The sequence below is a fragment of the Podarcis vaucheri genome (assembly GCF_965113315.1).
Source record: "Podarcis vaucheri genome assembly, chromosome: 12".
NCBI lineage: Eukaryota > Metazoa > Chordata > Lepidosauria > Squamata > Lacertidae > Podarcis > Podarcis vaucheri.
In genome coordinates, this window is record NC_138750.1 from 50,339,465 (window position 1) to 50,353,729 (window position 14,265).

The following is a 14,265-nucleotide window of genomic DNA, read 5'->3' on the forward strand; positions in this document are numbered from 1 at the left end:
GCCCATCTTCAAAGCAACTTGGAGCTTCCTTCCAAGAGCACAGATTGGAGGCACACTGAAATCTGGTTACATAATAAAATTAGGATAAATGAGGGAGGGATTCAGAGCAGAGTAGGTAATAACATCACATTATGAACAGCCAACTTTCATCCATGCTAGGCCACAAAGAGTACAAAACCTGAAGCCAAATCAAACCAACTAAAATCTCAAACTTCATCTGAATCCAACAAGAAACAGACTACTAAATAAAATGTAAATCAGTAAGAATATGGCATATTTGAGGCGGCGGGCATAAAATATGTTTTGTGACTTTGCTTTCACTGACAATCATTTAGCTTTTAAACAGTGCATGAACCATTGCTCCAGAACATCTATTAAGAGGCTGGAATCCACAAACTGACAGCCGTGCCAACATTCAGAGATTATTGATCAAAACTGCAATACAGATTAGGAATAGGTGCAGCCATTCACCTTTGTTTTGCATGAACTGCCCTACAGATAACAAACAATTCACGCTTATATCCCTCTGGGTAACATGTCCTTGCAGAGGAATTAAAAATCCAACCCTGCTGTTGACACAGCAGAGGCAGCTGCTGTTAGTGCCACGACTGCAGCAGCATTAAATTGCACGGGCACAACAAATGAAATGGTTGCAGCTGTCCAATAGGTAGAAGGATCACATTTAAGTTTCCCAAATTCATGACTGAGTGGGGCTGGGGGGAATCGCATTGCACAAACAGGCTCATAAATACAAAACAAAGGGGAACAGAATTTCGTTAGTAATGGCCATCAATGCATGTTTTACACATCATCAGCAGGACATGTTCACAGGACTGACATGCAACCAAATAATGTTGTGTATCATGCAAAAACAGGAAACCAGATCCTATCAGCTTTCGGCTCATCTGGCACAGTATTGTCTACACAGACTTGCGGTGGCTCTTCAGGGTTTCAGACAGGAGACATTTCCAGGCCTTAGGTGGCGCAATGGGTTAGTGCATCTGGCTGTTAACCAGAAGGTTGGTGGTTCAAGCCTATCCAGGGACAGCTGTAGACAGGATTCCTGCATTGCAAGGGGTTGGACTAAGATGACACTCAGAACTGTAGATTTGGAAGGGACCCTACGATTCTAATGGGAAATGCCAGGGAGTAAACCTGGAACCCACTAATTGTAGAGCAGATATTCTACCACTGAACAACAGCCACCTTGCTTCTGGTTTCTAGTCTGCAGTGGAAACCTGAAAGCCTGTGGACGCCTATCTTTTCATTCCTTGCTCAAAAACATTCTTGGAGAACCAGGATGTCAGGAACAAACTTTATAGATTATCATTCTTGCTACGAAGTACAGAGTGTTTCCGAGGAATAACAGCTGGTGCAGAATTTGTCTTACTTACTCAAAACAGGAAGACGTTCGGTGAGAAAGCAGACTCAAAAGAACAGCCTAACTTTGTGCACGAATCCACGGAAAGTGAGCCTTTACCTGAAAGGCTGATTTCCCAGGACAACTCACCTGCTCATTGCTGGTGGAAGAGATGCTGGATTCTGCCTCCTCCTCCCCTTTATCCTCGTTCTTTGATTTCCAGAACCTGCCGTCTCGAAGGAAGCGCTGGTGTAGTTCCAGCTCATCACACGCTTTTTTCCAGCCCATGCTACGTTTTACATGCAGCCGATGTATATTAACTGTGATCTCTTGAATATTTTCTGAAGGAATCCAGGCCCTGGACAACGTAAATTAAAAGTCATTCTTAAGAAAGCTCAGCTGCATGTTTGATTTATGCACACCTCTTGAAACTGGCTAGGGCACAGTTTCTAAAGTAGTGTTTTTTTCATACTGAAAGTCTATACATGAATTATCATAAGGGAAGATACCTTACAGTCTTTTGCTACAGGAGACCCTACCTGCCCGCGGACTGTCTTGCCAGAGTGGTGCATGCTCTGGCTATCTCCTGCTTGGACTACTGCAATGCGCTCTACGTGGGGCTACCTTTGAAGGTGACCTGGAAACTGCAATTAATCCAGAATGCGGCAGCTAGACTGGTGACTGGGAGTGACCACATAACACCAGTCCTGAGAGATCTGCATTGGCTCCAGTACATTTCCGAGCACAATTCAAAGTGTTGGTGCTGACCTTTAAAGCCCTAAACGGCATCGGTCCTGTATACCTGAAGGAGCGTCTCCACCCCCATCGTTCAGCCCGGATACTGAGATCCAGCGCCGAGGGCCTTCTGGCGGTTCCCTCATTGCGAGAAGTGAGGTTACAGGGAACCAGACAGAGGGCCTTCTTGGTAGTGGCACCCACTCTGTGGAACACCCTCCCTTCAGATGTGAAGGAAATAAGCAGCTATCCTATCTTTAAAAGACATCTGAAGGCAGCACTGTTTAGGGAAGTTTTTAATATTTAATGCTGTACTTTTTTTAACACTTGATTTGGAGCCGCCCAGAGTGGCTGGGGAAACTCAGCCAGATGGGCGGGGTATAAATAATAAATTATTATTATTATTATTATTATTATTAGCCTCATATGATGGGCCGGTTCAGATGCCAGTCTGAAAAAAACCCCATGGATCAGAAATGCACTATGTACCTGTGTGTTCCCCCCTCTCTTTAATTAGTTAATTGAATAGAAGATTTCAAGCTACAGTTTGCTGTGATTTGTCAAGCCACTGTTTACTGTGATGTCCAAGGCAGGAAACTATGGCTTGAAGCTGACAGCAAATCTGCTTTGTAGGGAGTACTCAGATCACAGAGTTTCCAAGCTCGGGCATCACAGCGAGCTGAAGCTTAGCAAACCAAGAAATATTGAATTCAACTGGGTAAGCAAGCAGCACAAAGGCACATGGGAATTCCTGGGCTAACAAATAATGCTGACATTTAAATCGGGCCATAGATTTTCCACCTGAAGCTTCCCCCACCCCTTTTAAAAAAAATAGCTAGCATAAAAGAAAAGTGTTACCAAACGTGTTTCCCCTCTAGCAATGGCTACTTTTATTTGTATGTGGTTACGATCTCATCCCATTTTGCACATGTCTAAAATGCCATACAACTGTAAGTACCAATCTTTTATTCAGATTGCTATATGAAGAAATGAGTCAGGCAGACTTTGTCTCATTCTTTTATCTAAAATATGTTAGAGAGCATCCCTGCAGCAGTTCTGAAAGTGAAATTTCTTGTGAGTCACTGGACAGTCCCTCATATCTTTTCTAAAATCAAGTGAGTTAGGGAAAACAAAACATGGTCTATGTGGCTTGTAATTATTATTTTTTGCCTGGACCTTAAGAAACAAAGAGGTAGGCTCATCGGAAGCTGCAGATATGAACATACCTTTGGTGGTGGTGACCAAAAAAGCGAACGTCCACCTGATTGTCCTCTTTCTGCATGACTTTGGCAGGCCAGAATCCAAAACCTTTCATTTTAGCCCAAACCAGCTCATGATTGGGTATCTAGAAATTAAAGGAAGATGTAAGTTGTAGAATGATGGCTGGCTATGGGACTTAAAAGTATGACACTCAACTGCAGAATCAAGACGAAACTCATCTGTGCTAGTGCTGAACTATGTCTTATACACAGGAACCATAAGATTTCACCTTTGTGAGCCTAACACCACAATGCCAAACCATTATCCCCTATCCCTTTCGCTGCAGGCACAGCAAATCTGAGGTTCCTAGCTTAAATTTAAGTACTCTGTTAGAATTCGTTTGCACCTAAATACCAGGTTATTTGATGCCAACAGAGGCTGACCGACATGTGAAGTTCCAGGCACTTGAGCATTTTCTTCTCTTGCACATGGGAAATGCTCCATGTGCCCTTAGGAATCTGTGCAGGTTCGCTAGAGTTGCTGCATTACAATCAAAAGTGTAAAACGCGTTTCAAGCTGGTACATCTGAATGCTTAACTGGTGCTTGTTCCCATCATCTAGTACTCAGAGATTTCATTCTGCAATCACAGCTGGTAACCATTAATAGACCTTTGGGTTTTGTTTTGTGTTGGTTTTTTTTAATGTAATGTTCTTTAAAAGGTTATCTGAGCTGCTGGCCATCACCATATATTGTGGCAGCAAATCTGAAAAATTAATCATGAGTAGCATGCAAAAGCAAACTGGAGAAGTAAAACTTACACAAGGATAGCAGAACCAATTGTCGGGACGTGCGTTCGATAAATAGAAACAGTTCTTGCAAAGCTGAAGTTCATCCAGCTGAAACGGGAAACAATCCGTAAGTATGTTCTCTAACATGATTATATTTTTGACTGGGGTTTTCACGTGGTCTCTGCCTTTGCAAAATTATACTAGCTGTACGTGCTAAGCAAATGTTTGGCCTTAGCACTCTTTTATTTGTGCTGAGTATAAAACCAAAAACTTCTTCAATTTTTTAAAACAAACTATGACATGAATATGAGAATAATTAGCAAACTTTAAAACATTTCCTACCCTCTAGAATAATTTGACTATGGAAGCACTAATGCAACAGCTGACAATGTTTAGATGTCTCCTTTTTTTTATTAAAGTGAAAAAGTGGCTTCGATTTTTGAAGCAGGTGTCAAACATCTCTGATCTGGATGAGTGCAAATGCATGAACCAGAAGCTAAAACACTTCACTTCTAATTCCATCTCTTTCCATTAACTAATCAGCCACCTCTCACAAACTGAATAAAAATAAAATCCATTTTTCCTCTTCTGTTTGCATGATTTAAAAAATGCAGCTATGTAAACCCACAGTTATATGGGAAGATAGAATAGCCAATAAGCTTGCTAAGAAATGGTGTGTTTTTTAAGCTGACAATATTTACAAAACACAAAAGAGCGTCTCACTTGGGGCTCTCGATCTTGCATCAACTGTTGCGCAAGATTTACTTATTTCCAGGAAAACTTTCAAGACAAATGGCATATGGAAACTGGTAGGCAATTATCCTGACACCAAATAGCACTGCCAGCCAACTTACTTGCTGGATATTACTCACCTCATGGCAGGTGTCTTTGTAAAGCATTCTGGCTATATCAGCTTGCTCACTGTCCGCTGCAAATATAGGCACACAAAACTAAGTATTTGCACACTTTTCATACAACCACCAATCTCTTATTAGTGTGAAGAACCAAATGGATACATTTATAATGGCTATTTACTAATTTCTGTTCTGATTCCTCAGAGCTTCTCAACAACTCTACAATTCTGTAGTTCTTGCACTGGTGCTGTTTGCCATGACTATGGGCCAAAGTCCCCCAGAGCAAATATTTACACATGAAGGGCACATTCGTAAACGCACAACAGAACTAAGGAATCTGAGGTGCACGTTACAGACCTCCTGAATTTTCTCTTTTTACTGTGGGGAACACAACAGATGTGTTTGCCAGACAGAGTATAATCTCTCAGTGATATATCCAACTATGGTGAGAAAGGGGTGTTTGACCTTTAAAGCCCTAAACGGCCTTGGTCCTGTATACCTGAAGGAGTGTCTCCACCCCCATCGTTCAGCTGAGGTCCAGCGCCGAAGGCCTTCTGGCGGTTCCCTCACTGCGAGAAGTGAGGTTACAGGGAACCAGACAGAGGGCCTTCTCGGTAGTGGCACCCACCCTGTGGAACACCCTCCCTTCAGATGTGAAGGAAATAAGCAGCTATCCTATCTTTAAAAGACATCTGAAGGCAGCCCTGTTTAGGGAAGTTTTTAATATTTAACACTGTACTGTTTTTAACACCTGATTGGGAGCCGCCCAGAGTGGCTGGGGAAACTCAGCCAGATGGGCGGGGTATAAATAAATAAATAAATAATAATAATAATAATAATAATAATAATTATTATTATTATTATTATTATTATTATTATTATTATTATTATTATTATTATTATTTTCTGTTCCTTGGTACACGCACTATGCAGTTGGGCTTGCTAAAAGTCATCTAGAACTATTATGTCTGAAAACACCTGCCTGCAACACACCTGCTCTCTCAGTTTGTGATGTGCTAAAATTTCAGCTGGGCAGGCTGGTCTCTGGAGGAGCTAAAGGGCAGTTGGTGTGTTTTTGCTTTTGAGATCTCTGTGGCTCTAGCCACATTTAATCCTTCCGGCACACGCACTTCCGATAAGCACGCTGGCGAGGAAGAGACAACACCGGAGAGTAAAATAATGCATTCAGATTTGTAACTAGGGCCAAGCCAAACATTTATCGTTGCTGCTGTTGCTCTTTTGGCAAGCTAGAAATTCCTACTCAATAAATAGGCAGTCTTTCTTGAGGAGAAAATGCCCACGTGTTTTTTGAAGATGCTCTGAGGGTAGCAGTTTCCAGAGCGTGTGACTGTGAAACACAGAAGCAAACCCTAAAGGATATAGTTACAGATAGGTAGCCGTGTTGGTCTGCCATAGTCAAAATAAAAAAAATCCTTCCAGTAGCACCTTAAAGACCAACTAAGTTAGTTCTTGGTATGAGCTTTCGTGTGCATGCACACTTCTTCAGATACACCTAAAGGATATAGGTTTGGAAGTACTTGGCAACTTGGCAGCCAAAATAGCTGTACAGTCAAGAAACGCTGCTCCAGTCACATGGGACTTGGGAGAGCTTGCGCAAGATATATAAAAGGAAAGCCAACTGATCTCTAGCTGAGTTGGCCTGTGGGACCTCCTCCCACAAGCTGGGGTCATTTTGGATTATCTCAGGACTAGTTAGCTCTCTTGGGGATGGGGAGCACAGTCTCCTTTGAACCTACTTGGGAGATTCCATAGCCTCAATGGAAAGCAATTGATGCTTTCAAAGGAGCAGAAATGAAATTGAAATTGCAGGAAATATTTCGGCTCAACCCTATGAGGTGTGCGGCTTATGTAAGATCCTATCGCACTGGTTTGCTTTGACTGGGGTCAGCAAACCTTTTCAGCAGGGGGCCGGTCCACTGTCCCTCGGGCCTTGTGGGGGGCCGGACTATATTTTTTTGGGGTGGGAGAACAAATTTCTATTCCTCACAAATAACCCAGAGATGCATTTTAAATAAAAGCACTCATTCTACTCATGTAAAAACACCAGGCAGGCCCCACAAATAACCCAGAGATGCATTTTAAATAAAAGGACACATTCTACTCATGTAAAAGCATGCTGATTCCCGAACCATCCACAGGCCGAACTGAGAAGGCAATTGGGCCAGATCCGGGCCTTAATTTGCCTTCCCGTGGTTTTGACCTTACCTCCGTAAAAAATCACTGTGTTGTGTAGAAGCAACTGAGCGTCTGCTTTGAACTCTTCGTAGCTCCTGTACTTTCCTTCGTTTACTTTCTAAATAGATTGAAACAGTCATAAAAGCATGCATTTGAGCTGGCAACCAACCACATCCAGGCAAACACAGGACAATGACTTCTATATTACACATTTCGTGGGAGTAAAAAAAAAAAAAGTGGAACTGTACACAACCCAAAGAACAGATTTTGTACACTTAAGGTCCCAGCTTCAATCCGTATCATTTTTGATTGACAGACACCCCGTGACACATTTGGAACAGGCCCTTCTGTGTGGCACAATGCTTAGTTGACCATTCAACCACTTGTGTCATTAAGCTTATCAAGGCACCGGGCGGGGAAGCAGCAGCAAGCTTGGCGAGGCACAAATGTGCAAGCTAATCTGGCACTTTCACCAGTATATCTGCATCACACTGACCTTGCCATCACCCCACTCGGCCTCTCCTGGTAACCACAGCGATGCCACCGGAAAACACTGCTCCCCAGCCCCACAGACTGCTATTGGCTTAATAAAGATGTAAGTGCTACGTCTATTCAGGGTTTATTGGCACGTGATTGATCTAGAATAAGCCGTTTGAGGGCTGCCAACATTAACATGCACACCCACCCACCCACCCACACCCAAATCTATCCCTATTCCACTGCCGTTCATCGTCTTATGAAAAGGCACACACACAAAATAACAATTCCAATACTATAAGGGAAAACCGGGGGCAGATCTACTGGGAAACTAACAAACCTTAAGCTTCAGGACCCAAGAAGCAACTTTTAATCTATACTGCTTAATTTTTTGGGGTCTAGCAGACCCAATTTGAGTCACACGACTCAAATCAGTTGATTTTCTGCTGTGCGTATTTCAACCGTCTCAAAGTTTGAGAGTCCGTCATCGTGATCTGCCGTGGACCAACTCCACCGAAGAAGACGACAGCAGTTACCAGACCTCATTGCTGGTTGTGAACAGTTTAAACTTCAGGGCTCCCCAGAATGTAGGTCCACCACTGGAGAACATACCTCTTGTATAGTTGGAACATCAACGGCTGTGTGCACCAGCCGACGGTACATTGGGTGTTTGTTGTCCTTGCCTTTCTTGTTTAGATCAATAGCCTAAAAAAAGCATCACAGCAAATCAGTTCAGTAGCTAGTTAGTGCTGTAACAGAAAAGCACTGACATAATTCAAATGTACTCAGATGGAGGCCCCAAAGCGTGTCTGTCTGACTAGTGGATGCGCATGGACAATGTTAAATTTTCTGAACTTGCCAATTCAAAAATTCCTGGGGTCACCTTGCAAAAAGCAATTTTTGTTAAAACAGCCATGCTATAATTATGGGGCAAAACCCATAGCATTTCTCTCTCCATCTGGAACTTTTAAACAGTGATTCCTTCCCAAAATAGATGTATTAAGCTTCAAACAAATTGGGGTGGTGATTTCCAAGTAAATTCTGCTAACTTGAATTTGCATGCAAAAAAAAAAAAAAAGGGTTATTATTTATTGTATTTATATCCCACCTTCTTCTCCCCACCCCCAGCAAAAGGTGGCATACATAGTTCTTCCCCTCCTCATTTAACAACCCTGCGAAGGAAGCTGGGATGAGGCAGTTACCCAGTGAGCTTCATGGGCGAGCAGGGATTTGAACCCTGATCTCCTAACATTTCAAGTTGGAAACTGAGCTCACATTTGATTTCCAAAGCGAAACGTGCAAATACGCAAAAGTCAAAACCACACTTTCTGTCAAATTTTATGTCAGGTCAGCAGGTGTGCCAACTCTAGAGGGATGAGGTGTCTTCGGCCCCCTCAATGATGAGCGGGTCTGGCGCACGTGTGTGATGCCACACACAATGCGCACTGCACACCACAGCTTCAGTGGCCAGCTCCTCCAGAGAGCTCAGCCTCCTCTGAACAACACACAATCCAAGTTCCCTCAGCCTTGGGGACAACCTGGCACCTTTGCAGGTCAGCAAGAATAGGGAAGTGAAAGGACACCCAAACCATGCTTCCAGAAGAGCGTGGCCGCTGCAGCCAAGCTCCATGTGGCTTCTCAGATGACCTGATGGGAAACCAGAACAGGAGTGGAACTGTGCAGTGACAATATGCTTGTGAAACCTTGGAGCATGTTCTGCCATGGTACATAGGGCATTAGCAGCAGGCCCTGGCTAGAAGAAGAAGCGGAGAGGAACAACGGAGGAAGCTGGCATGGAGAAGGCTATTGAGGAGAGAAGCAGACAAACCAGTGGAGAGATTACAGGGGAGAGTGACTGTGCTGCTGCAGTGCTGCCTAAAGAGGAAGGAAGGACAGAGAGGAGGAGGGGAAGGAAGGAAGGAAGGAAGGAAGGAGAAGAAGAGTTTGGATTTGATATCCCGCTTTATCACTACCCAAAGGAGTCTCAAGCGGCTAACATTCTCCTTTCCCTTCCTCCCTCACAACAAACACTCTGTGAGGTGAGTGGGGTTGAGAGACTTCAGTGAAGTGTGACTGGCCCAAGGTCACCCAGCAGCTGCATGCGGAGGAGCGGAGACGCGAACCCGGTTCGCCAGATTACGAGTCCATTGCTCTTAACCACTACACCACACTGGAGCCTGGGGCTGCTCATCCCTGTGGTGAGCCAGGGAGGAGGGAATGCGATAGGACACAGGAAAGCTGTACCTATTGCAGACAGGGGTCCTGTAATGCCAGGGAGTTTTCCAGCTCTCTGAGTAAGAGCCGCACCAAGTTCTCTCTGAAAGGAAGAGATCACCTGGGAGCCTGATGCACCTTCAAAAGGCTATCTCACGGATTGAAGTCATGGCCATTTGTTACACAGACACGTGTTATCCAGTGTCACCCAGCTGTTAACAAGAAAATGCTGTTGTCTGCCAAGAGGTGCTCAAGCTTATCTGGGCCACGGCATTCTCCCAAATACAGTGGTGCCCCGCAAGACGAATGCCTCGCAAGACGGAAAACTCGCTAGACGAAAGAGTTTTCCGTTTTGGAGGTGCTTCGCAAAATGAATTTCCCATGGGCTTGCTTTGCAAGACGACAATGTCTTGCGAGTTCCTGCGGGTTTTTTCCTCCCCCCCCCTTTTCTAAGCCGCTTATCAGCTGATCTGATCAGCAGATAAGCCGCTAAAAGCCGCTAATAGCGCTAATCCGCTAATCCTTCAATGGGCTTGCTTCGCAAGACGAAAAAACCGCTAGACGAAGAGGATCACAGAACGGATTCTTTTCGTCTTGCGAGGCACCAGTGTACAATATAATTGATGGAACAAGTCCATTCCGAAGCTAATCCACATGGAGTGTCTGGTGGCAACCTGAAGATTTCCCTTGCATGAATTCAAGCATGAGGTCACGGCCCTGTTGAAACCTGTTTTTCGTGCAATCTTTTGCCCGCCATCCTCTAGCAGAGGGCGGGGAGATCAAAAGCAGCTGGAGAGGTGAGGGAGAAGGGTGTAGAGTGGGGGGAAGGTGAGAGAGGCCACCACTGCCTTGTCTTCTGCTTTGGAAATGAATCAAAAGGTACAGGAAGAAACACTAGAATCTGGGGCTTAGCCATAAAGAGCAATTGCACCATCAAGAGCATCATGTTTCAACACTCACTCGTTCCTTCATCCGGGAGACGATGAAGCGCAAATAGGTGCTCATCTCTTGCTTGCTTGTGTTCTTCTTCTTAATGCTCTGGTAACAAACGAACAAAAGGGAAAAGAAGCAGTCTTATTAAAGAATTCAGACTTTTAGCAAGTCTCTTAAAATCTTACAAGGCAAAACACGTTTAAAGATCCAATGGCAAAACACCGAGCGGCAGGTTAGCTCAAGCAAGCTAGATTAATCTTCACTTGCAGATTGCGATTAGGCAAGAATCTGCACGGAGTGATCCTGATGCTGGTTTAGAAGGCACTGCACATTCTGTCCGTCCCTCCTCTAATTTCTTAAAACCAGAAAGTGAAGAAAGACTCTCTTAAGAGGGTTGTCGTTGTTTTTTTAATTGTGAGGAATCTAATGGCCGCTGTGAAATGATGCAATAACCATCCTAGGCTGTTATCCCATGCCTAAGCACACTTAACTTGCCCCAAAGTTCGCTGGGTCGATGCATTTGCTGTAACCTACAGGATTTATGTCTATGTTAACTTGCTTAGGACTGGCATTTTACTGTGCAAACGGCTTAATACAATTACTTTAATTGCCCTTATAAGCATCCCTCCCTGTGAGGTTAAACTGCTAATTCTAGTTTTACAGTTAAGGAAGAGAAACTAGGATAATGTCTCTCTTGATTTCATCTTTATAGAGTCTAAGACCGAACTGATATTTAAACCAAGGTCTCTCGTGTTCTGCTCCAGCACTCTATGTGCTATGCTACGCTGGTGAGAAACCCCAATGGCATCTAGATACCTGATTAGGGCAATCTGGGGAGGGAGGGGGATGACCCTGGGTAACATATGCAAAGGCGTATATTTGCCTCGACATGGCATTAGCCTTGACTGAAAACTACAGAGGAAGGCATCTTAACAGGGAACAGTAAGTCCACATCAACGCCAAAGGAGGCTGGGAAGAAAGAGAGAGAAAGAAAGAGAAAAGAGGACACCTAATAGAGTCTCAACATCAACCAGTAGGTCAACCATGGTACTGTAATGAGCCGCCAAGTGGGAAGTGGGAGAATAGCCTTGTATATATTTTGTTGAGGGATCAGAAAAGTCTTAAGGGTCAACTTGACCCTGGTTCTCTACTTGAACTAATAGCTTCAAGTTACAAGAAAGGAGATTGCGACTGAACATCAACTTTCTGACACCAAGAGCAGTTCAACAGTGGAACAGACTCTCTTTCTGGATGTTGTGGACTCTGCTTCCTTGGGGTTTTTCAAGCAGAGATTGGATGGCCACCTGTCATGGATGCTTTAGTTGAGATTCCAGCATCGCAGGGGGTTGGACTAGATGACCCTCAGAGTCACTTCCAACTCTATGATCCTATTCCTGTCAATTGGGGGAGCAAAAAGCTGCTGGATGAAAAACACTTTTTTTTTGTTTGTTTAAGTCATGGGGGCTACAAGTCATAACCTCTGTGCTTATGCCATTTTAAAGGTGAGACTAGGAAACCCTGCATGCACAGGGATCCTTGCTGTGTCACAAATGTCAACTGTCCTATTTAGTGGGGGGAAATGTCACCACTTTGAAAAACTTATAGTAGCATTTTTGGTCGTCCCCCCCTTCCGTCTCTTGTGGTTCAGCTGCCATGGAACCTAATCCAGATTGCGAAACTGAAAAGTCGCTCCTTCCTTTTACAGAAGATCAGAGCTTCACAACCACTCTTGTACAATAATATCAAACCAGAGGGTTGTGCCAGAAGGGTGCTCTGAAACCCAAACAGCTTTATTCTAAATTCTTAGTGCAACTTTCTTAACCACAATTTCCTATTGTCAGTTTCCAATGAATGCAAGATGTTTGGTATATTGGCTGCATTCACTAAAATCATTATTCCTGAAAAGTTCCACTGAAGCCAACATGGCTATCCAGATTCAATGTGCTGCTATACCTGGCAACTGAGTAATTTTGGTCTTATTGCATAAGTGAAACTTGCAATGCACAACACAAGGTCACCTGTTTAGTACCTGTCTCAAACATTTAAAGCACAATTTGCTAACTATTCAACTTTTCCATCATAGATTGAGTTCTGGGCTAGCTGTTACGCAGGACGAAATAAAAATGGTGGATTGTTTATAATGTATTTTATACAGGAGGGGGGAAACCACCCAAAAAGTGACAACACACATACACACACACCACGCCAAAAAAAAAAAAGTTACTCCTTCAAGTTATTTCTGTGTTTGCTTTTTGTAGGAGTGCACTTTTAAAAAAAAACTTTCCTGCAAACAAATGTGTTTATTGCTTTCAGAACTGTAATAAAGAGAAAAATTGAAATAATACACTGGAAAGCCTTTTCAAAGTTTTATTTTGTGGTGGGGTGCTAATATACTCCTGCAGAAAAGCAACCTTTGTTTAATTTTTAAACACCTTTATTTAATTTTTAAACACCTGAGGGCACAAATTCTGGAACCAAAGTACTGTGGGTTCCAAGATGATCAGAGTTTTGGTAATTCAGAACCCTAAAACCCTATATTCTGTAAGCATCCCTACATAAACCACAATATTTCCTGAGAAAAATCTTGGTATTTTCTTTCAAACTGCATTAAGGGATGCAAAAGAATTGAGGTACTTTTGCGGGGTGACAAGCAATACTCTTTTGAGTCTCCCTGTTCCTGTTCTCTAAGCAAAAATAGTCAGTGTAGCTGAAAATAAGTATGTTAGTTCAGGTTATCCCATTGGCATTAAGAATAGCATGGTTTATCAAACTAAAAATTGATCCTGCAATAGTACCTCTTGATCTGTTTCAAATATTATTTGAAACAATACTAGGGAAAGGAAGCACGGGGCATTTATGCTTCCTGTCCCTATCTCTGAATGTCCAAATTCATTCTCAAACACCACAGCGAAAAAGTGACCAAGGAAGACAGCCAAATTTGGATTTAAGAGCCAGTTAGGAGGAGGCAGACTACTTCTTGAGAAATATCTACACAGCTAGCATGCTTGGAAAAACCAAACTGTTTTAGAGTAGGGTTTGTTTACTATAAAGCCACTGGCATGCTGCCCCTGGCATAAACAGAATTGCCTGTGAATGTTCTGGCACTGTCTCCTGTGGGCTAGGGCATCAGTGACCCTATACAGTATGCTTAATCTGCACATGTGCTGTATATATTTTTCAAAGACCAAAGCCAACAGCATTTTTCAGACATACATTGAATTATTCAAAGTCTGTCAAATGAATTCTTCAGCAATACTATCTAAAAAAGGCTGTAACACGAATAAACACTTCTCACGGCCCTTAATGATTCAACAATCTGGCTTAAATGTGTCCAGGAAGGGACTCGTCTAGAAATATGGGAGGGGAAACCCAAGTGCCAAACTGTTTTTAAGATTAGCCAGTAGCGATCTGCACACCAGGTTCAACAGTCCCAACGTTTTTATAGAGGACAGTATTCAGACAGGTCTTGCTATCAATTTTAGCTTCTGCTGCCATGTCAGCCCAGGA

The 14,265-nt window shown here is 43.3% G+C and overlaps 1 protein-coding gene across 14 annotated transcripts in view; it reads right to left on the reverse strand.

The window, feature by feature from the left end:
• The window catches only part of ZMYND11 (zinc finger MYND-type containing 11), a 109,340-nt gene that overhangs the window by 14,132 nt on the left and 80,943 nt on the right, over positions 1-14,265 (reverse strand). For all 14 annotated transcript variants that reach the window (XM_082192363.1, XM_082192350.1, XM_082192356.1 and 11 more), the window contains 7 exons: positions 10,786-10,863; positions 8,224-8,316; positions 7,165-7,252; positions 4,957-5,012; positions 4,115-4,192; positions 3,322-3,440; positions 1,511-1,718 (listed from right to left, as the gene is read on the reverse strand). In XM_082192363.1, the coding sequence (XP_082048489.1) occupies positions 1,511-1,718; positions 3,322-3,440; positions 4,115-4,192; positions 4,957-5,012; positions 7,165-7,252; positions 8,224-8,316; positions 10,786-10,863 (720 nt within the window). The remainder of the gene's footprint in view (positions 1-1,510; positions 1,719-3,321; positions 3,441-4,114; positions 4,193-4,956; positions 5,013-7,164; positions 7,253-8,223; positions 8,317-10,785; positions 10,864-14,265) is intronic.